The sequence below is a fragment of the Panulirus ornatus genome, chromosome 12, assembly GCF_036320965.1.
Source record: "Panulirus ornatus isolate Po-2019 chromosome 12, ASM3632096v1, whole genome shotgun sequence".
In the NCBI taxonomy this organism is placed as follows: Eukaryota; Metazoa; Arthropoda; class Malacostraca; order Decapoda; family Palinuridae; genus Panulirus; species Panulirus ornatus.
Genome location: NC_092235.1, coordinates 35,946,711 through 35,971,424, shown reverse-complemented (window position 1 = coordinate 35,971,424; position 24,714 = coordinate 35,946,711). Strand labels below are relative to the sequence as shown.

The following is a 24,714-nucleotide window of genomic DNA, read 5'->3' as shown; positions in this document are numbered from 1 at the left end:
TCCTGCCTCTTTCTTTTATACCTCTCCCACTCATTTGCATTTTTTCCCTGCAAAAATCGTCCAAATGCCTCTCTCTTCTCTTTCACTAATACTCTTACTTCTTCATCCCACCACTCACTACCTTTTCTAATCAACCCCCCTCCCATGTTTCTCATGCCACGAGCATCTTTTGCGCAAGCCCTCACTGCTTCCCTAAATACATCCCATTCCTCCCCCACTCCCCTTACCTCCTTTGTTCTCACCTTTTTCCATTCTGTACTCAGTCTCTCCTGGTACTTCCTCACACGTCTCCTTCCCAGGCTCACTTACTCTCACCACTCTCTTCACCCCAACATTCTCTCTTCTTTTCTGAAAACCCCCACAAATCTTCACCTTCGCCTCCACAAGATAATGATCAGACATCCCTCCAGTTGCACCTCTAAGCACATCAACATCCAAAAGTCTCTCTTTCGTGCATCTATCAATTAACACGTAATCCAATAATGCTCTCTGGCCATCTCTCCTACTTACATACGTATACTTATGTATATCTCGCTTTTTAAACCAGGTATTCCATATCACCAGTCCTTTTTCAGCACATAAATCTACAAGCTCTTCACCATTTCCATTTACAACACTGAACACTCCATTTTTTTTTTTTTTTTTTTTTTTTTTGCTTTGTCGCTGTCTCCCGCGTTTGCGAGGTAGCGCAAGGAAACAGACGAAAGAAATGGCCCAACCCACCCCCATACACATGCCTTGATTCAATCCACTGACAGCACGTCAACCCCGGTATACCACATCGCTCCAATTCACTCTATTCTTTGCCCTCCTTTCACCCTCCTGCATGTTCAGGCCCCGATCACACAAAATCTTTTTCACTCCATCTTTCCACCTCCAATTTGGTCTCCCTCTTCTCCTCGTTCCCTCCACCTCCGACTCATATATCCTCTTGGTCAGTCTTTCCTCACTCATTCTCTCCATGTGACCAAACCATTTCAAAACACCTTCTTCTGCTCTCTCAACCACGCTCTTTTTATTTCCACACATCTCTCTTACCCTTATGTTACTTACTCGATCAAACCAGCTCACACCACACATTGTCCTCAAACATTTCATTTCCAGCACATCCATCCTCCTGCGCACAACTCTATCCATAGTCCACGCCTCGCAACCATACAACATTGTTGGAACCACTATTCCTTCAAACATACCCATTTTTGCTTTCCGAGATAATGTTCTCGACTTCCACACATTCTTCAAGGCTCCCAGAATTTTTGCCCCCTCCCCCACCCTATGATCCACTTCCGCTTCCATGTTTCCATCCGCTGCTAGATCCACTCCCAGATATCTAAAACACTTCACTTCCTCCAGTTTTTCTTCATTCAAACTCACCTCCCAATTGAATTGACCCTCAACCCTACTGTACCTAATAACCTTGCTCTTATTCACATTTACTCTTAACTTTCTTCTTTCACACACTTTACCAAACTCAGTCACCAGCTTCTGCAGTTTCTCACATGAATCAGCCACCAGCGCTGTATCATCAGCGAACAACAACTGACTCACTTCCCAAGCTCTCTCATCCCCAACAGACTTCATACTTGCCCCTCTTTCCAAAACTCTTGCATTCACCTCCCTAACAACCCCATCCATAAACAAATTAAACAACCATGGAGACATCACACACCCCTGCCACAAACCTGCAGTCACTGAGAACCAATCACTTTCCTCTCTTCCTACACGTACACATGCCTTACATCCTCGATAAAAACTTTTCACTGCTTCTGACAACTTGCCTCCCACACCATATATTCTTAATACCTTCCACAGAGCATCTCTATCAACTCTATCATATGCCTTCTCCAGATCCATAAATGCTACATACAAATTCATTTGTTTTTCTAAGTATTTCTCACATACATTCTTCAAAGCAAACACCTGATCCACACATCCTCTACCACTTCTGAAACCACACTGCTCTTCCCCAATCTGATGCTCTGTACATGCCTTCACCCTCTCAATCAATACCCTCCCATATAATTTACCAGGAATACTCAACAAACTTATACCTCTGTAATTTGAGCACTCACTCTTATCCCCTTTGCCTTTGTACAATGGCACTATGCAAGCATTCCGCCAATCCTCAGGCACCTCACCATGAATCATACATACATTAAATAACCTTACCAACCAGTCAACAATACAGTCACCCCCTTTTTTAATTAATTCCACTGCAATACCATCCAAACCTGCTGCCTTGCCGGCTTTCATCTTCCGTGAAGCTTTTACTACCTCTTCTCTATTTACCAAATCATTTTCCCTAACCCTCTCACTTTGCACACCACCTCGACCAAAACACCCTATATCTGCCACTCTCTCATCAAACACATTCAACAAACCTTCAAAATACTCACTCCATCTCCTTCTCACATCAGCACTACTTGTTATCACCTCCCCATTACCCCTCTTCACTGAAGTTCCCATTTGCTCCCTTGTCTTACACACTTTATTTACCTCCTTCCAAAACATCTTTTTATTCTCCCTAAAATTTAATGATACTCTCTCACCCCAACTCTCATTTGCCCTCTTTTTCACCTCTTGCACCTTCTCTTGACCTCCTGCCTCTTTCTTTTATACCTCTCCCACTCATTTGCATTTTTTACCTGCAAAAATCGTCCAAATGCCTCTCTCTTCTCTTTCACTAATAATCTTACTTCTTCATCCCACCACTCACTACCTTTTCTAATCAACCCCCCTCCCATGTTTCTCATGCCACGAGCATCTTTTGCGCAAGCCATCACTGCTTCCCTAAATACATCCCATTCCTCCCCCACTCCCCTTACCTCCTTTGTTCTCACCTTTTTCCATTCTGTACTCAGTCTCTCCTGGTACTTCCTCACACGTCTCCTTCCCAGGCTCACTTACTTTCACCACTCTCTTCACCCCAACATTCTCTCTTCTTTTCTGAAAACCCCCACAAATCTTCACCTTCGCCTCCACAAGATAATGATCAGACATCCCTCCAGTTGCACCTCTCAGCACATCAACATCCAAAAGTCTCTCTTTCGTGCATCTATCAATTAACACGTAATCCAATAATGCTCTCTGGCCATCTCTCCTACTTACATACGTATACTTATGTATATCTCGCTTTTTAAACCAGGTATTCCCAATCACCAGTCCTTTTTCAGCACATAAATCTACAAGCTCTTCACCATTTCCATTTACAACACTGAACACTCCATTTTTTTTTCTTTTTTTTTTGCTTTGTCGCTGTCTCCCGCGTTTGCGAGGTAGCGCAAGGAAACAGACAAAAGAAATGGCCCAACCCACCCCCATACACATGCCTTGATTCAATCCACTGACAGCACGTCAACCCCGGTATACCACATCGCTCCAATTCACTCTATTCTTGCCCTCCTTTCACCCTCCTGCATGTTCAGGCCCCGATCACACAAAATCTTTTTCACTCCATCTTTCCACCTCCAATTTGGTCTCCCTCTTCTCCTCGTTCCCTCCACCTCCGACTCATATATCCTCTTGGTCAGTCTTTCCTCACTCATTCTCTCCATGTGACCAAACCATTTCAAAACACCCTCTTCTGCTCTCTCAACCACACTCTTTTTATTTCCACACATCTCTCTTACCCTTACGTTACTTACTCGATCAAACCAGCTCACACCACACATTGTCCTCAAACATTTCATTTCCAGCACATCCATCCTCCTGCGCACAACTCTATCCATAGTCCACGCCTCGCAACCATACAACATTGTTGGAACCACTATTCCTTCAAACATACCCATTTTTGCTTTCCGAGATAATGTTCTCGACTTCCACACATTCTTCAAGGCTCCCAGAATTTTCGCCCCCTCCCCCACCCTATGATCCACTTCCGCTTCCATGTTTCCATCCGCTGCTAGATCCACTCCCAGATATCTAAAACACTTCACTTCCTCCAGTTTTTCTCCATTCAAACTCACCTCCCAATTGAATTGACCCTCAACCCTACTGTACCTAATAACCTTGCTCTTATTCACATTCACTCTTAACTTTCTTCTTTCACACACTTTACCAAACTCAGTCACCAGCTTCTGCAGTTTCTCACATGAATCAGCCACCAGCGCTGTATCATCAGCGAACAACAACTGACTCACTTCCCAAGCTCTCTCATCCCCAACAGACTTCATACTTGCCCCTCTTTCCAAAACTCTTGCATTCACCTCCCTAACAACCCCATCCATAAACAAATTAAACAACCATGGAGACATCACACACCCCTGCCGCAAACCTACATTCACTGAGAACCAATCACTTTCCTCTCTTCGTACACGTACACATGCCTTACATCCTCGATAAAAACTTTTCACTGCTTCTAACAACTTGCCTCCCACACCATATATATATATATATATATATATTCTTTTTTTCTTTCTTTCAAACTATTCGCCATTTCCCGCGTTTGCGAGGTAGTGTTAAGAACAGAGGACTGGGCCTTAGAGGGAAAATCCTCACCTGGCCCCCTTCTCTGTTCCTTCTTTTGGAAAATTAAAAAAAATTTATATATATATATATATATATATATATATATATATATATATATATATATATATATATATGTATATATATATATATATATATATATATATATATATATATATATATATATATATATATATATATATATATTCCCTGGGGATAGGGGAGAAAGAATACTTCCCACGTATTCCCTGCGTGGCGTAGAAGGCGACTAAAAGGGGAGGGAGCGGGGGGCTGGAAATCCTCCCCTCTCGTTTTTTTTTTTTTTTTTTTTTTTTTTTTTTTTTCCAAAAGAAGGAACAGAGAATTGGGCCAGGTGAGGGTATTCCCTCAAAGGCCCAGTCCTCTGTTCTTAACGCTACCTCGCTAATGCGGGAGGTGGCGAGTAGTTTGAAAGAAAAAGAAAAAAATATATATATATATATATATATATAATGGTGGAAGTAAGGGGAGTGGGGGAGGAATGGGATGTATTTAGGGAATCAGTGATGGATTGTGCAAAAGATGCTTATGGCATGAGAAGAGTGGGAGGTGGGTTGATTAGAAAGGGCAGTGAGTGGTGGGATGAAGAAGTAAGAGTATTAGTGAAAGAGAAGAGAGAGGCATTTGGACGATTTTTGCAGGGAAAAAATTAAATTGAGTGGGAGATGTATAAAAGAAAGAGACAGGAGGTCAAGAGAAAGGTGCAAGAGGTGAAAAAAAGGGCAAATGAGAGTTGGGGTGAGAGAGTATCATTAAATTTTTGGGAGAATAAAAAGATGTTCTGGAAGGAGGTAAATAAAGTGCGTAAGACAAGGGAGCAAATGGGAACTTCAGTGAAGGGCGCAAATGGGGAGGTGATAACAAGTAGTGGTGATGTGAGAAGGAGATGGAGTAAGTATTTTGAAGGTTTGTTGAATGCGTTTGATGATAGAGTGGCAGATATAGGGTGTTTTGGTCGAGGTGGTGTGCAAAGTGAGAGGGTTAGGGAAAATGATTTGGTAAACAGAGAAGAGGTAGTAAAAGCTTTGCGGAAGATGAAAGCCGGCAAGGCAGCAGGTTTGGATGGTATTGCAGGGGAATTTAGTAAAAATGGGGGTGACTGTATTGTTGACTGGTTGGTAAGGTTATTTAATGTATGTATGACTCATGGTGAGGTGCCTGAGGATTGGCGGAATGCGTGCATAGTGCCATTGTACAAAGGCAAAGGGGATGAGAGTGAGTGCTCAAATTACAGAGGTATAAGTTTGTTGAGTATTCCTGGTAAATTATATGGGAGGATATTGATTGAGAGGGTGAAGGCATGTACAGAGCATCAGATTGGGGAAGAGCAGTGTGGTTTCAGAAGTGGTAGAGGATGTGTGGATCAGGTGTTTGCTTTGAAGAATGTATGTGAGAAATACTTAGAAAAGCAAATGGATTTGTATGTAGCATTTATGGATCTGGAGAAGGCTTATGATAGAGTTGATAGAGATGCTCTGTGGAAGGTATTAAGAATATATGGTGTGGGAGGCAAGTTGTTAGAAGCAGTGAAAAGTTTTTATCGAGGATGTAAGGCATGTGTACGTGTACGAAGAGAGGAAAGGTTCTCAGTGAATGTAGGTTTGCGGCAGGGGTGTGTGATGTCTCCATGGTTGTTTAATTTGTTTATGGATGGGGTTGTTAGGGAGGTGAATGCAAGAGTTTTGGAAAGAGGGGTAAGTATGAAGTCTGTTAGGGATGAGAGAGCTTGGGAAGTGAGTCAGTTGTTGTTCGCTGATGATACAGCGCTGGTGGCTGATTCATGTGAGAAACTGCAGAAGCTGGTGACTGAGTTTGGTAAAGTGTGTGAAAGAAGAAAGTTAAGAGTAAATGTGAATAAGAGCAAGGTTATTAGGTACAGTAGGGTTGAGGGTCAAGTCAATTGGGAGGTGAGTTTGAATGGAAAAAAACTGGAGGAAGTGAAGTGTTTTAGATGTCTGGGAGTGGATCTGGCAGCGGATGGAACCATAGAAGCGGAAGTGGATCATAGGGTGGGGGAGGGGGCGAAAATCCTGGGAGCCTTGAAAAATGTGTGGAAGTCGAGAACATTATCTCGGAAAGCAAAAATGGGTATGTTTGAAGGAATAGTGGTTCCAACAATGTTGTATGGTTGCGAGGCGTGGGCTATGGATAGAGTTGTGTGCAGGAGGATGGATGTGCTGGAAATGAGATGTTTGAGGACAATGTGTGGTGTGAGGTGGTTTGATCGAGTAAGTAACGTAAGGGTAAGAGAGATGTGTGGAAATAAAAAGAGCGTGGTTGAGAGAGCAGAAGAGGGTGTTTTGAAATGGTTCGGGCACATGGAGAGAATGAGTGAGGAAAGATTGACCAAGAGAATATATGTGTCGGAGGTGGAGGGAACGAGGAGAAGAGGGAGACCAAATTGGAGGTGGAAAGATGGAGTGAAAAAGATTTTGTGTGATCGGGGCCTGAACATGCAGGAGGGTGAAAGGAGGGCAAGGAATAGAGTGAATTGGAGCGATGTGGTATACCGGTGTTGACGTGCTGTCAGTGGATTGAATCAAGGCATGTGAAGCGTCTGGGGTAAACCATGGAAAGTTGTGTAGGTATGTATATTTGCGTGTGTGGACGTATGTATATACATGTGTATGGGGGTGGGTTGGGCCATTTCTTTCATCTGTTTCCTTGCGCTACCTCGCAAACGCGGGAGACAGCGACAAAAAAAAAAAATATACATATTTATTTATTTATTATACTTTGTCGCTGTCTCCCGCGTGCCAAAGTATATATATATATATATATATATATATATATATATATATATATATATATATATATATATATATATATATACCTATGAGTCCCCAGGGAAAATGAAACACGAAAAGTTCCCAAGTGCACTTTTGTGTAATAATCACATCATCAGGGGAGACACAAGAGAGGAATATAACAGTCAGTTGATATACATCGAATAGACGAAGCTAGGACGCCATTTGGCAAACATGTGATTGTCCACATGTGGAGGAGAGTGGTGGGAGTATGTGATAGAGTGAAAGGAAGTAAACTCTACATTGACATGGGTAACACTGAAAGTGGATGGAGAGAGATAGGTGACTATTGGTGCATATGCACCTGGGCATGAGAAGAAAGATCGTGAGAGGCAAGTGTTTTGGGAGCAGCTGAGTGATGTGTTAGTAGTTTTGATGCACGAGACCGGGTTATAGTGATGGGTGATTTGAATGCAAAGGTGAGGAATGTGGCAGTTGAGGGAATAATTGGTGTACATGAGGTGTTTAGTGTTGTAAATGGAACTAGTGAAGAGCTTGTAGATTTATGTGCTGAAAAAGGACTGGTGATTGGGAATACCTGGTTTAAAAAGAGAGATATACATAAGTATACGTATGTAAGTAGGAGAGATGGCCAGAGAGCATTATTGGATTACGTGTTAATTGATAGGCGCACGAAAGAGAGACTTTTGGATGTTAATGTGCTGAGAGGTGCAACTGAAGGGATGTCTCATCATTATCTTGTGGAGGCGAAGGTGAAGATTTGTAGAGGTTTTCAGAAAAGAAGAGAGAATGTTGGGTGAAGAGAGTGGTGAGAGTAAGTGAGCTTGGGAAGGAGACTTGTGTGAGGAAGTACCAGGAGAGACTGAGTACAGAATGGAAAAAGGTGAGAACAAAGGAGGTAAGGGGAGTGGGGGAGGAATGGGATGTATTTAGGGAAGCAGTGATGGCTTGCATAAAAGATACTTGTGGCATGAGAAGTGTGGGAGGTGGGCAGATTGGAAAGGGTAGTGAGTGGTGGGATGAAGAAGTAAGATTATTAGTGAAAGAGAAGAGAGAGACATTTTGATGATTTTGAATGAGTGGGAGATGTATAAAAGAAAGAGGCAGGAGATCAAAGAAAGGTGCAAGAGGTGAAAAAGAGAGCAAATGAGAGTTGGGGTGAGAAAGTATCATTAAATTTTAGGGAGAACAAAAAGATGCTTTGGAAGGAGGTAAATAAAGTGTGTAAGACAAGGGAACAAATGCGAACATCAGTGAAGGGGGCTAATGGGGAGGTGATAACAAGTAGTGGTGATGTGAGAAGGAGATGGAGTGAGTATTTTGAACATTTATTGAATGAGTTTGATGATAGAGTTGCAAATATAGGGTGTTTTTGATTGAGGTGGTGTGCAAAGTGAGAGGGTTAGGGAGAATGATTTGGTAAACAGAGAAGAGGTAGTAAAAGCTTTGCGGAAGATGAAAGCCGGGAAGGCAGCGGGTTTAGATAGTATTGCAGTGGATTTTATTAAAAAAGGTGGTGACTGTATTGTTGACTGGTTGGTAAGTTTATTCAATGTATGTATGACTCATGGTGAGGTGCCTGAGGATTGGCGGAATGCTTGCATAGTGCCATTGTACAAAGGCAAAGGGGATAAAAGTGAGTGCTCAAATTACAGAGGTATAAGTTTGTTGAATATTCCTGGTAAATTAAATGGGAGGTTATTGATTGAGAGGGTGAAGGCATATACAGAGCATCAGATTGGGGAAGAGCAGTGTGGTTTCTGAAGTGGTAGAGGATGTGTGGATCAGGTGTTTGCTTTGAAGAATGTATGTGAGAAATACTTAGAAAAGCAAATGGATTTGTATGTAGCATTTATGGATCTGGAGAAGGCATATGATAGTTGATAGAGATGCTCTATGGAAGGTATTAAGAATATATGGTGTTTGAGGCAAGTTGCTAGAAACAGTGAAAAGTTTTTATCGAGGATGTAAGGCATGTGTACATGTAGGAAGCGAGGTTTGTGGCAGGGGTGTGTGATGTCTCCATGGTTGTTTAATTTGTTTATGGATGGGGTTGTTAGGGAGGTGAATATAAGAGTTTTGCAAAAAAGAGGGGCACGTATGCAGTCTGTTCTGGATGAGAGAGCTTGAGAAGTGAGTCAGTTTTTGTTCGCTGATGATACAGCGCTGGTGGCTGATTCGTGTGAGAAACTGCAGAAGCTACTGACTGAGTTTGGCAAAGTGTGTGAAAGAAGAAAGCTGAGAGTAAATGTGAATGAGAGCAAAGTTATTAAGTACAGTAGGGTTGAGGTCAAGTCAATTGGGAGGTAAGTTTGAATGGAGAAAAACTGGAGGAAGTGAAGTGTTTTAGCTATCTGGGAGTGGATTTCTCAGCAGATGGAACCATGGAAGCTTAAGTGAATCATAGAGTGGAAGGGGCGGTGAGAGTTCTTGGAGCATTGAAGAATGTTTGGAAGTCGAGAACATTATTTCGGAAAGCAAAAATGGGTGTGTTTGAAGGAATAGTGGTTTCAACAATGTGATATGGTTGCAAGGCATGGGCTATAGATAGAGCTGTACGGAGGAGGGTGGATGTGCTGGAAATGAGATGTTTGAGGACAATATGTGGTGTGAGGTGGTTTGATCGAGTAAGTAAAAATAGGATAAGGGAGATGTGTGGTATTAAAAAGAGTGTGGTTGAGAGAGCAGAAGAGGGTGTTTTGAAATGGTTTGGTCACATTGAGAGAATGAGTGAGGAAAGATTGACCGAGAGGATATATGTGTCAGGTTGAGGTAACGAGGAGAAGTGGGAGACCAAATTGGAGGTGGGAAGATGGAGTGAAAAAGATTTTGAGTGATCGGGGCCTGAACATGCAGGAGGGTGAAAGGCGCGCAAGGAATAGAGTGGATTGGAGTGATGTGGTATACTGGGGTCGACGTGCTGTCAGTGGATTGAACCAGGCATGTGAGGCATCTGGGGTAAACCATGGAAAGTTGTGTGGGGCCTGGATGTGGAAAGGGAGCTGTGGTTTCAGTGCATTATCACATGACAGCTAGAGACTGAGTGTGAATGAATGTGGCCTTTATTTTCTTTTCGTAGCACTACCTCACACACATGAGGGGGAGGGGGTTGTTATATTGATTTGTTGCTTCGTTTCACTCAGAGCCAAAACATCCAGGTTCATTTCCTTAAATATGCTACCTATCTCTCTTTTTTTCTCATCTTTGTTTCATCCACACACATTATGACACCCTAATCTGAACCTTTGAGGAGGATGAGCACTCCCCGCATGACTGCTCCTTCTGTTTCCTCTTTTAGAAAGTTAAAATACAAGGAGAGGAGGGTTTCTAGCCCCCCTGCTCCCATCCCTTTTAGTTGTCTTCTACGACACACAGGGAATGCGTGGGAAATATTCTTTCTCTCCTATCCTCAGGGATAAATGCCTAGCTGCATATATCAAAGCTGCTAGGATGTTAGGTTTCATTGCTGAAATAATATGGTACTCATGCTATACACTGCCCTAGCGAAGCCTCATCTGGAGCATACCATTCATATCTGGTAACATTTCTGGTCATCAAACCTGATCAAAGGTGAAGGGACTCTTGAGTGATTCAAAGAAGAGCACTCAAGCGACAATAATCCCTTCACTCAGTAATAAGCCTTAAGAGGAAAACTTTAAGACCTAGAGTCATTCACGGTAAATGGTGCAAACTCTGAGGATATGTAATAGAAGTGTTCAAAAACTAAATAGTTTGAACTTGTTAAATGAACAATTTCTTCACTTTTGACAGATTCACTGTCCAGAATTATTCATATGAAGATGAAAGATAGTTGTAATAATAACATGGGCAAAAGTATGTTCACATATAAAGTAGTGTAGCATTGGAGTAAAGTACCTCCTGAAGTAGAACTATGAGTACCTTCACTTCAAGGCTAAAAAGATACTTCACTGACATCTGTTGTCATGAAAAAATCTCATTTACTACTAATCATGTCTTTTTTGGAATACAGCCACAGAGCAGATATGTCATTGAACTGATAGGGAATTGTTTCCAGTCCACACTTCACATTAACATTTTCATAGCCATATCTTCCCCCTATACTGCATAGTATTTTCCTTCTCATCTTTTTCCCATTTAACATCTCATAATTATCAGATATGACAGATTGCAAAAATATTTAGCCTTTTCTGTTGTATGGAATCACAGCTTCCATTTACATTACTGTAGTATATGGAATTTTTAGGAGTGGAGTACTTAGATTACAGGGTAAGTAGAGATTCTCTTCTCATTGAATCTCAGTCCTAAACTTTGTTGAAGGAAGAGATGTATTATTTCTGCATCTTTAAGGTTTTTTCTTAGGCTCCAGTCACAGACAAAAGTTCACATCAAGGCTGGGCCTTGATAAAGAGAGAATTATGATGTGGATGAATAAAAGACAAGGGAAAATATTTATGAATTTTTGAGAACATGAATGACATGTCTTTTGAAATGTGCCAGTTCATAGGTATTGGGAAAGACATGAGAAGGTAGAGCGTTCCAAAGCTTCATCATGCAGGGAAAGAAACAGGTATCAAAACAGCTCACCATTAAGTTCCCAATGGCCTCACTATGATCATGCATTGCAACAGTTTGCCAAGTATTGTGTGGTCTAGCTAGTAGTGGGGGCAATGAAAGTAATACCTATAGAAAAGGGAAAGTGAACCTACATTGCAGCATAGTGTAAGGGGGTCAAGTTTGGAAGTTAATCTGGGTCAGTTTATAAGTCAGATTGCTTTTGACTTGACTCCGTCAAGTAAGGATACAGAGCTAGAACCACCTCAAATGTGAGAGCAGTATTCCATACAAGGACGAATCAGTCCCTTGTATAAATGAAGCAACTGTTCTGAAGAGAAAAAGTTTTGACATCTAAACAGGACACCCAGTTTCTTAGATAAAGATTTAGCTATTCCCGTAATGTGGGGTTTTCAACAAAAAGTGGATGTTACAGTAATATTAAGTATGTTCATAGAGTCAAGAGGTGGAGTGATAGATTCTGTCTTATTACCTGTGTTATTCTTCACTGTCTATTTGTATGTATGGGGAGGGAGCTTAATAAATGTAAGGCCCCCACCTCATGCATTTTAACATCACAATTTTAAATGATCTAATGTTAACATTTACTTTTTATTTGCTTTTTTACCCTGTTTAATTTGTCTACATCTCTGTTGCTGAAGAGGAGTTTCATGATGTTACTCCATGCACTTTTCTGCTTTGAATTCATTGTTATTTTCATGGCCTCTAAGGAACTTAACACAAAGTTATCATGTCTTGCTTTATCCTTCTTTCTTCCACAAAGGCCAGATTAAGGGTATTCCTCCCCATTGATAGTAGCACTATACTTGTTGCAAATCTTTGGACCCTTTCCTGTAATTCAAAATGGCTCCTCTTGTAAGTAGTGGTTAGTCATATTCCAGCTTAGGTCAGATGTACATTGTAATTAATTACCTATTTGTAAGTACCTGTTTTTACTGTGTGGAGAGGGGGTTTTACAGTCATGGGATCCCATCTCTTGAACACTCTGTAGTATCATATAGCCTCCTACTTTCATGTATTAACCATGCCTTAACCATGTCCTCAGTCAATCTGTTTCATTTATCCAATACTCTTATACTATAAGATTATTCTTTATATACTTATTTACAAGTTTTTGCTTAATGTTATGTTATATCTTCTGTCTTTACATTTCTCAAAAGAACTGCCCTCAACATGTCTTCAAAAGCATGTTCTGATATTGATCAAAATATGGTTTGCCTTCCTCATAATCCTTCGCACATGAATTCCTGGTAACAAGTATTAGGTCCCTCACACTTCACAAATTGTATTTTTTGCTTCAACCAGTATGGTAATTACAGCCTATTATTTTTAATCCCTTTCCTGTATTCATGACTGCATTTTTCATAGTTATATTTCATTAGACATTTGTTTCACCAGTAGTTTATTTTGCTTAGGGCTGTTTGTGAAATTTTGTTATTCCTAGATTTCACACTTCATTCACAGTTTTTTATCCTGTGTTTAGAAAACATAGACATCAGCAAAATCCAGCTTCTTATACGTTGAGATTGGAGATATGTTCCTTACTTTTCCTATATGTGAAGTCCTGTGTTCCTCATTATTAACAGTGAAATATTAGTGCTCTATATTTGTGACTGCTGTCTGATGAGAACAGCTTTTGACCTGGACCCCAGATATTTTCTTTAAAAACTTTTTACCCTATTCTTGCAGTAAAAATTTACCAGATGTTATCTGCAAAACCATTTTATCCATTAGTATGGCATTTTGGCAATGTCATAAAGTTTTTTGTTATCCTGATACCAGAGGAAGGTTATTATTACCTATACAGATGTAACCACCCTTATTATAGATTTGTTCTTATACTATGAAAGCAACACCATGTTCAGCTTTGCTGTTGAGCTCGTAAATCAGGGTATGCATTCTCTTAGACTTTTTTGAATCTGGACAGGGTGAGCCAAGGAATACTTGCCATCCTACCTGCCCTTGGATTCCCTACCAGAACAAATGTGCTCTAACTGCCTGCCAGGCAAGAAGGTATGAGAGGCACTGCCACCATCTGTTGTTAGACTATGTCAGCAATACAGGGATATGTTTGCATCATTTTTTTTTTTTTTTTTGCCGGTCTCCCGCGTTTGCGAGGTAGCGCAAGGAAACAGACGAAAGAAATGGCCCAACCCACCCCCATACACATGTATATACATACGTCCACACACGCAAATATACATACCTACACAGCTTTCCATGGTTTACCCCAGACGCTTCACATGCCTTGATTCAATCCACTGACAGCACGTCAACCCCGGTATACCACATCGCTCCAATTCACTCTATTCCTTGCCCTCCTTTCACCCTCCTGCATGTTCAGGCCCCGATCACACAAAATCTTTTTCACTCCATCTTTCCACCTCCAATTTGGTCTCCCTCTTCTCCTCGTTCCCTCCACCTCCGACACATATATCCTCTTGGTCAATCTTTCCTCACTCATTCTCTCCATGTGCCCAAACCATTTCAAAACACCCTCTTCTGCTCTCTCAACCACGCTCTTTTTATTTCCACACATCTCTCTTACCCTTACGTTACTTACTCGATCAAACCACCTCACACCACACATTGTCCTCAAACATCTCATTTCCAGCACATCCATCCTCCTGCGCACAACTCTATCCATAGTCCACGCCTCGCAACCATACAACATTGTTGGAACCACTATTCCTTCAAACATACCCATTTTTGCTTTCCGAGATAATGTTCTCGACCTCCACACATTCTTCAAGGCTCCCAGAATTTTCGCCCCCTCCCCCACCCTATGATCCACTTCCGCTTCTATGGTTCCATCTGCTGCCAGATCCACTCCCAGATATCTAAAACACTTCACTTCCTCCAGTTTTTCTCCAGTTTGCATCATGTTTCAGTAACTAATGGTGACCCTTCACCAGTGGTAGGAGCGCTATTATTTGGATGATGGTGAGAATTTTCTTTTTGATGTGTTGTTCAAGTAAGTTGTGGACAGACTTCAGAAACATCAGTATCTTCAATTCACTCTGTTTAGGTTCAGAAAAAATATAATACAAAGTCCATTTTCTTTGAAAGATCTATCAAAACAAGTGTAGGTATGACTGAGGCTAGTTCCTATATCAGATAAAATGCTGTGTGTCAAAGATAAACATTTCGCTAGTGTGTAGATATCTTCTGAGAGTTCTCAGAAAGGTGTGTATTAGTAATTGAATATACCTTCAGAGCATATGGTATCTTACAGAGCGCTCTGGTCCAAGGACATCAGAGAGTCTAAGCAGGTACCTAGAGCAAAATGTGTTATGTGGTACTCTTGTGGTCAAGAGCTACAAGAGAGACATATTACCAAGACATTCATCATCACACTGAGAATTCAGCAATGCAAGAAAAATCAAGAGATATGAATAAGTTTTGTTGTTACAATGCTTTTATAGTTATATAAATCATACCATTGGTAATAATGAACTCCATCTTTAACTGGTAGTGCCACAAATGAGGAGTCACTCTTGATTAAGCTGTATCTTCAATGGATGGAAAAGGGTACAGTGTCATTAAAGCTGTCTTGCCCCAAAGGAGCCCACCCATTTCTTTTCAAAGTGCTTTGATATTGAATTAATTATTCAGATATATGGTTATTTACTAAAAAGGTATCTCTTACTTCTTTTTGCATGTTGATTTCTCCTCATTTTTCACTGTCATTTCTGGTGCTATGATGACTATTGCGCATTCTAATGGTGTAAACCAGGTATTGTTTGCCCATGTGAAGACCAAGTTTTCAAACTGAGCACAGTATTTTCTTCACATGCGAAGAAGAGTGTACATTAATTAATGTAAAAACAAATTGTCTTGATTTTATTGACAGTACATGGCACTTGGAGAGGAGGAGATAAAAGTAGCAAAGCTGCTGGGCATCACTGAGGGAACTATTGTGAGACTGACTATGGGCCACAAAAGTAAGGTTAGTTCCACTGTGGTTAGTTTATGATTTTATTTTGTATGATGTACAGTAGCAACACGAAGGGCAAAAGTTGAAGACGTCATGTAAAGCAGGAGATTAGGATGGGAATATAGACAGCACATGATTATTCCTGAGTCCTGTTTTACAGCTAGAAAGAAGGGAATATAGAGCTGTGTGATTAACTCTAATATCCCTAATATCCCCTGCCTTATCCAGACATTTCACTGATCATTCTACTGTGAATTAGTCCTCAGATGCAGCTTGATGACCATTTCCATCCATGGCTAGATTTTCTCATTCTTTCACCTTAATCTCATATCTTCTATGAAAGTTTTCTCTATCTAGTTCTTAGCCTTCCCATGTAACTTTAATTCAAGTCATTCTTCTTTTTTTTTTTCTTTTAGCTGTTGAGGATTATTTTCTTGGGCAGGAAGTAAGTAAAGGTACTCCACTGAATTTCCGGCAACTAATAGTTCGGCACCTCATTTACTCTGGACAAAATTAAGTGAGGGAACTTGAAATTACTGCGGCCACCAGACTAGTTTACTGGGTAGCTACAGATGGCGTTGTGTTTAGGGCACGCTTTTCTACATTCTTTACACTGCACTTGATGATGATACCACAATTTTGTGATTCTAGCTTATTTTGCTTAAATTTAACCCTAGCTATATCTTTTAAGACATAGGAGAGTGTCAGTCGTGGTGTCAGATGTAAACACCAGTCCATATTGATTCAACATAAAGTAGAAGAGTTGAAAAAAATGGACCATGGTGTTTTGGTGTGTAAGCTGTGTGACATCTACAGTATTGGTTCATCAACTGTTTATGATATAATGAAGCTAAGGGAAAAAATATTGAAATTCTATGCAGACAACAATTCCAAGAAGCAAATGACGATTAGAAAAACTGTGAAAGATAGTAAGAGTACTGAGCATGATTGATGCTTTGACTGCGTCAGAGTGATGGAGTGGACTTGTCAGGTAGCATGATAATGGACTAATATAAGTTGTTCCATAAAGAATTTAAATTACAGCATGAGCGTGACTATAGTAAAGGATGGCATCAAAGATTCAAGAAGCATCATGGAATTTCCATGAATAAAGTAATAAAGTGTGTGGAGAAAAGCTGTCTGTAAACCACAAAGGAGCTGCCGAGTATGTGGACGAATTTGCAAAACTCATTGCTAACTAGCACCTCAGTCCTGAGCAGGTATATAATGCAGATGAAACTTCATTATTCTGGTGATGCACCCCTAGGAAAATACTAACAACAGAAGATGAAAAAGACCCCACAGGATTCAAACAATCTAAGGACAGACTTACCATCTTAGGGTGCTCAACCTTTTAATATTTGTTTAATTTAGATTTCTAGCAGTCCATGATATACTTCAGACACATGGGAGGTGTATGATTAGTGGGTTAGAGGTGTGTTGATCAATTATTATTACGTGACCAGGGTTGGTCCGGCAAAATGGTTAATCCGGCAAGGCTTTGGAGCAAAGAGTGCCGGAAAATTGGTGGATTACCTGTATATCCTAATTTCTTAGAAAAAGTGTCCTGTTTATGTTGAGCATAGTCCTCAGTCAGTGTCTTTCAAGGCATCAATTTTTTTTCTCCTCAGTTTTGCTTAGTACCCAAGTTGATAGTCCATTTAGTAAGATTAGTATTATTCATATATAGTACATCCTCATTTCTCTCCTTTGTGTACTATTCCTCGGTCAGTTTGATATTTTTTCAGGATGTTGGGTTCAGGATCTTTCCAACCCTCGTGAAAATGTTGAGGAAGCTCATACTTGCTAACATCCTTTTAAGTCAATCCTCAGATCAGTGAAGCATTGTGCTAATCAAATTGATACACTTCCAACCAGCCAGCACCTATTGGCAGACCATCTCACTCACCCCTGGTCATTCAGAGCACAAAATTTTGGGATAATGTCAGCAACATACACAACATCCTCTGCTGTTAGCTGACCTATTATGGATCAGTACCCTTTTTCTTTTGTTTCAATATTTTTTTATTGTGTTGGTTTTTTTTTTTTTTTTGCTTTGTCGCTGTCTCCCGCGTTTGCGAGGTAGCGCAAGGAAACAGACGAAAGAAATGGCCCAACCCACCCCCATACACATGTATATACATACGTCCACACATGCAAATATACATACCTACACAGCTTTCCATGGTTTACCCCAGACGCTTCACATGCCCTGATTCAATCCACTGACAGCACATCAACCCCGGTATACCACATCGCTCCAATTCACTCTATTCCTTGCCCTCCTTTCACCCTCCTGCATGTTCAGGCCCCGATCACACAAAATCTTTTTCACTCCATCTTTCCACCTCCAATTTGGTCTCCCTCCTCTCCTCGTTCCCTCCACCTCTGAAACATATATCCTCTTGGTCAATCTTTCCTCACTCATTCTCTCCATGTGCCCAAACCATTTCAAAACACCCTCTTCTGCTCTCTTAACCACGCTCTTTTTATTTCCACACATCTCTCTTACCCTTACGTTACTTACTCGATCAAACCACCTCACACCACACATTGTCCTCAAACATCTCATTTCCAGCACATCCATCCTCCTGCGCACAACTCTATCCATAGCCCACGCCTCGCAACCATACAACATTGTTGGAACCACTATTCCTTCAAACATACCCATTTTTGCTTTCCGAGATAATGTTCTCGACTTCCACACATTCTTCAAGGCTCCCAGAATTTTCGCCCTCTCCCCCACCCTATGATCCACTTCCACTTCCATGGTTCCATCCGCTGCCAGATCCACTCCCAGATATCTAAAAACACTTCACTTCCTCCAGTTTTTCTCCATTCATACTCACCTCCCAATTGACTTGACCCTCAACCCTACTGTACCTAATAACCTTGCTCTTATTCACATTTACTCTTAACTTTCTTCTTTCAGACACTTTACCAAACTCAGTCACCAGCTTCTGCAGTTTCTCACATGAATCAGCCACCAGCGCTGTATCATCAGCGAACAACAACTGACTCACTTCCCAAGCTCTCTCATCCCCAACAGACTTCATACTTGCCCCTCTTTCCAAAAGTCTTGCATTCACCTCCCTAACAACCCCATCCATAAACAAATTAAACAACCATGGAGACATCACACACCCCTGCCGCAAACCTACATTCACTGAGAACCAATCACTTTCCTCTCTTCCTACACGTACACATGCCTTACATCCTCGATAAAAACTTTTCACTGCTTCTAACAACTTGCCTCCCACACCATATATTCTTAATACCTTCCACAGAGCATCTCTATCAACTCTATCATATGCCTTCTCCAGATCCATAAATGCTACATACAAATCCATTTGCTTTTCTAAGTATTTCTCACATACATTCTTCAAAGCAAACACCTGATCCACACATCCTCTACCACTTCTGAAACCACACTGCTCTTCCCCAATCTGATGCTCTGTACATGCCTTCACCCTCTCAATCAATACCCTCCCATATAATTTACCAGGAATACTCAACAAACTTATACCTCTGTAATTTGAGCACTCATTCGTATCCCCTTTGCCTTTGTACAATGGCACTATGCACGCATTCCGCCAATCCTCAGGCACCTCACCGTGAGTCATACATACATTAAATAATCTTACCAACCAGTCAACAATACAGTCACCCCCTTTTTTAATAAATTCCACTGCAATACCATCCAGACCTGCTGCCTTGCCGGCTTTCATCTTCAGCAAAGCTTTTACTACCTCTTCTCTGTTTACCAAATCATTTTCCCTAACCCTCTCACTTTGCACACCACCTCGACCAAAACACCCCACATCTGCCACTCTATCATCAAACACATTCAACAAACCTTCAAAATACTCACTCCATCTCCTTCTCACATCACCACTACTTGTTATCACCTCCCCATTTGCGCCCTTCACTGAAGTTCCCATTTGCTCCCTTGTCTTACGCACTTTATTTACCTCCTTCCAGAACATCTTTTTATTCTCCCTAAAATTTAATGATACTCTCTCACCCCAACTCTCATTTGCCCTTTTTTTCACCTCTTGCACCTTTCTCTTGACCTCCTGTCTCTCTTTTATAAGTCTCCCACTCAATTGCATTTTTTCCCTGCAAAAATCGTCCAAATGCCTCTCTCTTCTCTTTCACTAATACTCTTACTTCTTCATCCCACCACTCACTACCCTTTCTAATCAACCCACCTCCCACTCTTCTCATGCCACAAGCATCTTTTGCGCAATCCATCACTGCTTCCCTAAATACATCCCATTCCTCCCCCACTCCCCTTACTTCCATTGTTCTCACCTTTTTCCATTCTGTACTCAGTCTCTCCTGGTACATCCTCACACAAGTCTCCTTCCCAAGCTCACTTACTCTCACCACCCTCTTCACCCCAACATTCACTCTTTTTTTCTGAAAACCCATACAAATCTTCACCTTAGCCTCCACAAGATAATGATCAGACATCCCTCCAGTTGCACCTCTCAGCACATTAACATCCAAAAGTCTCTCTTTCGCGCGCCTATCAATTAACACGTAATCCAATAACGCTCTCTGGCCATCTCTCCTACTTACATAAGTATACTTATGTATATCTCGCTTTTTAAACCAGGTATTCCCAATCATCAGTCCTTTTTCAGCACATAAATCTACAAGCTCTTCACCATTTCCATTTACAACACTGAACACCCCATGTATACCAATTATTCCCTCAACTGCCACATTACTCACCTTTGCATTCAAATCACCCATCACTATAACCCGGTCTCGTGCATCAAAACCACTAACACACTCATTCAGCTGCTCCCAAAACACTTGCCTCTCATGATCTTTCTTCTCATGCCCAGGTGCATATGCACCAATAATCACCCATCTCTCTCCATCAACTTTCAGTTTTACCCATATTAATCGAGAATTTACTTTCTTACATTCTATCACATACTCCCACAACTCCTGTTTCAGGAGTACTGCTACTCCTTCCCTTGCTCTTGTCCTCTCACTAACCCCTGACTTTACTCTTAAGACATTTCCAAACCACTCTTCCCCTTCACCCTTGAGCTTCGTTTCACTCAGAGCCAAAACATCCAGGTTCCTTTCCTCAAACATACTACCTATCTCTCCTTTTTTCACATCTTGGTTACATCCACACACATTTAGGCACCCCAATCTGAGCCTTCGAGGAGGATGAGCACTCCCCGCGTGACTCCTTCTTCTGTTTCCCATTTTAGAAAGTTAAAAAAAAAGAAAAAAAAAATACAAGGAGGGGAGGATTTCTGGCCCCCCGCTCCCGTCCCCTCTAGTCGCTTTCTACGACACGCGAGGAATGCGTGGGAAGTATTCTTTCACCCCTATCCCCAGGGATAATATACATATATATTTTTTTTTTTTTTTTTTTTTTTTTTTTTTTTCCAAAAGAAGGAACAGAGAAGGGGGCCAGGTGAGGATTTTCCCTCTAAGGCCCAGTCCTCTGTTCTTAACGCTACCTCGCAAACGCGGGAAATGGCGAATCGTATGAAAAAAAAAAAATATATACACATACACACACAATGTTGTATGGTTGCGAGGCGTGGGCTATGGATAGAGTTGTTCGCAGGAGGATGGATGTGCTGGAAATGAGATGTTTGAGGACAATGTGTGGTGTGAGGTGGTTTGATCGAGTAAGTAACGTAAGGGTAAGAGAGATGTGTGGAAATAAAAAGAGCGTGGTTGAGAGAGCAGAAGAGGGTGTTTTGAAATGGTTTGGGCACATGGAGAGAATGAGTGAGGAAAGATTGACCAAGAAGATATATGTGTCAGAGGTGGAGGGAACGAGGAGAAGAGGGAGACCAAATTGGAGGTGGAAAGATGGAGTGAAAAGGATTTTGTGTGATCGGGGCCTGAACATGCAGGAGGGTGAAAGGAGGGCAAGGAATAGAGTGAATTGGAGCGATGTGGTATACAGGGGTTGACGTGCTGTCAGTGGATTGAATCAAGGCATGTGAAGCGTCCGGGGTAAACCATGGAAAGCTGTGTAGGTATGTATATTTGCGTGTGTGGACGTGTGTATGTACATGTGTATGGGGGGGGGTTGGGCCATTTCTTTCGTCTGTTTCCTTGCGCTACCTCGCAAACGCGGGAGACAGCGACGAGGTATAAAAAAAAAAAAAAACATACACACACATACACACACACACGCACATATACACACACACACGCATACATATATATACATATGAAAAATGTAAGAAACAATTTAGAAAACGGAAACTTCTAGCTTGAAATGAAAAGAAAAAAAAATGAATGTCACATAATGGTTCAACCTCTGGCTATGGAAAAAGGAAATGTTTAATTCATTTACACAAAAGTCAATAGTAGTTCTCATCAATTTAACTACTGTATCAATAAGCTTCAGTGTCTAAGCTACATCTTTTCCAATTTCACTATTTTCTTGTCAAAGCACCATGTATGAAAACTATCACTCCAGTAAACCATTGCAACACAAACCTCGCCAGGTGGTAGTGTCCCACAGTGTATCGAGACTGACTTCCCCAGAACTTTTTTAAAGGGGAAGTAAATGTTTATAGTTGTGTTACTGGAGTGATATTGTGTTGGTGTTTTATATAATTCCTAAGGAGATATATACTTACCTATGTACTTCCTGCTCCAGGATTTCCTTCTCCTTATGAGGCTCCTGCAGAGCTCAGGAATATGGCCATGTCCACTGGTTGGGACCACAGGTTATAAAGTGTTGTGTTGTGATACTGTGTGTGTGCATCTATGTGCTGAGAATGCAGGACATTCAAATTCAGTAAGTGCTTGGAAATATTGAAAGTGTGTTTGTAGTGTTGTAGTTTTGGGTGATGTCCAAATCATATGTGTGAGACTGTGACTCATGTTTGCCTGAGAAGTATGGTTTCTGATAGGTGTATATCTGATGGGTTGGAGGTTAAAACTGAAGAGGTTGGTTGTTTAATGCTTGCTGGGTTATTTCAGTGTGTATGTGCTTTGTCAGTGTTATATATGTTCGGGATGGAGGGTTCTCTGAGTTGAGATTACTGAAGAAGGAGACTGGGGTAACCTTTTTATTTCTACCTGGGTGTTGGGGGTAAGTTAAAGAGTGATTAGAGTGGGAGGGGTTTGATGCTATTGTATAAAATTGGGTGCTGAGCATGTTGATGTGGGTCTGTGTTGTGACGATCTTTGTTTCATTGTGAAGGTGCTGTGTTCTGTCAATGATAGGCAGCTAATGATTATTCTGAATGCATCATTTTGCGTAGTTTGCATCTTTGTGAGTGTGAGAGGGTGGATGACCAAGCAGATGAGACATAGTTAAAGTGGAATGGTTAAATTGTTAGTATACTTTGTCGCTGTCTCCCGCGTTAGCGAGGTAGTGCAAGGAAACAGCTGAAAGAATGGCCCAACCTACCCACATACACATTTATATACATACACATCCACACATGCACATATACATACCTATACATTTCAACGTATACATATATATACACAGACAGACATATACATATATACACATGTACATAATTCATACTGTCTGCCCTTATTCATTCCCGTCGCCACCCCACCACACATGAAATGACCCCCCGCCCACATGTGCACTAGGTAGTGCTAGGAAAAGACAACAAAAGCCACATTTGTTCACACTCAGTCTCTAGCTGTCATGTATAATGCACAGAAACCACAGCTCCCTTTCCACATCCAGGCCCCACAAAACTTTCCATGGTTTACCCTAGATGCTTCACATGCCCTGCTTCAATCCATTGACAGCACGTCGACCCCAGTATACTACATCATTCCAATTCACTCTGTTCCTTGCACGCCTTTCACCCTCCTGCATGTTCAGGCCCCAATCACTCAAAATCTTTTTCACTTCATCTTTCCACCTCCAATTTGGTCTCCCACTTCTCGTTCCTGCCACATCTGACTCATATATCCTCTTGATCAATCTTTCCTCACTCACTCTCTCCATGTGACCAAACCCTTTCAAAACACCTTCTGCTCTCTCAACCACACTCTTTTTATTACTACACATCTCTCTTACCCTTCATTACTTACTCGATCAAACCACCTCACACCACATACTGTCCTCAAAAGTCTCATTTCCAGCACTTTCACCTTCCTCTGCCAACTCTATTTATAGCCCACGCTTTGCAACCATATAATATTGTTGGAACCACTATTCCTTCAAACATACCCATTTTTGCTTTCCAAGATAACGTTCTCAACTTCCACACATTTTTCAATGCTCCCAGAACTTTCACCCCCTCCCCTACCCTATGATTCATTTCCGCTTCCATGGTTCCATCTGCTGCCAAATCCACTCCCAGATATCTAAAGCACTTCACTTCCTCCAGTTTTTCTCCATTCCAACTTACCTCCCAATTGATTTGTCCCTCAACCCTACTGTACCTAATAACCTTGCTTTTATTCTCTTTTTCTCTCAGCTTTCTTCTTTCACACACTTTACCAAACTCAGTCACCAGCTTCTGCAGTTTCTCACCCGAATCAGCCACCAGCGCTGTATCATCAGTGAACAACAACTGACTCACTTCCCAAGCTCTCTCATCCACAACAGTCTGCATACTTGCCCCTCTTTCCAAAAGTCTTGCATTCACCTCCCTAAGAACCCCATCCATAAACAAATTAAACAACCATGGAGACATCACACACCCCTACTGCAAACCAACATTCACTGAGAACACATGCCTTACATGTACACATGCCTTACATCCTCAATAAAAACTTTTCACTGCTTCTAACAACTTACCTCTCACACCATATATTCTTAATACCTTCCACAGAGTATCTATATCAGCTCTATCATATGTCTTCTCCAGATCCATAAATGCTACATACAAATCTATTTGGTTTTCTAAGTATTTCTCACATACATTCTTCAAAGCAAACACTTGATCCACACATCCTCTACCACTTCTGAAACCATAC

General features: G+C 41.3%; 1 protein-coding gene across 2 annotated transcripts in view; it reads left to right on the top strand.

Moving 5' to 3' along the window:
• Window positions 1-24,714, top strand: part of LOC139752011 (helicase POLQ-like) — a 275,342-nt gene that overhangs the window by 115,994 nt on the left and 134,634 nt on the right. The window contains exon 5 of one of the 2 annotated variants that reach the window (XM_071667791.1): window positions 15,679-15,774. The exons of the other annotated variant lie outside the window; for it this stretch is intronic. Coding sequence (XP_071523892.1) covers window positions 15,679-15,774 — 96 coding nt within the window. The remainder of the gene's footprint in view (window positions 1-15,678; window positions 15,775-24,714) is intronic. 2 annotated transcript variants of the gene reach the window in all.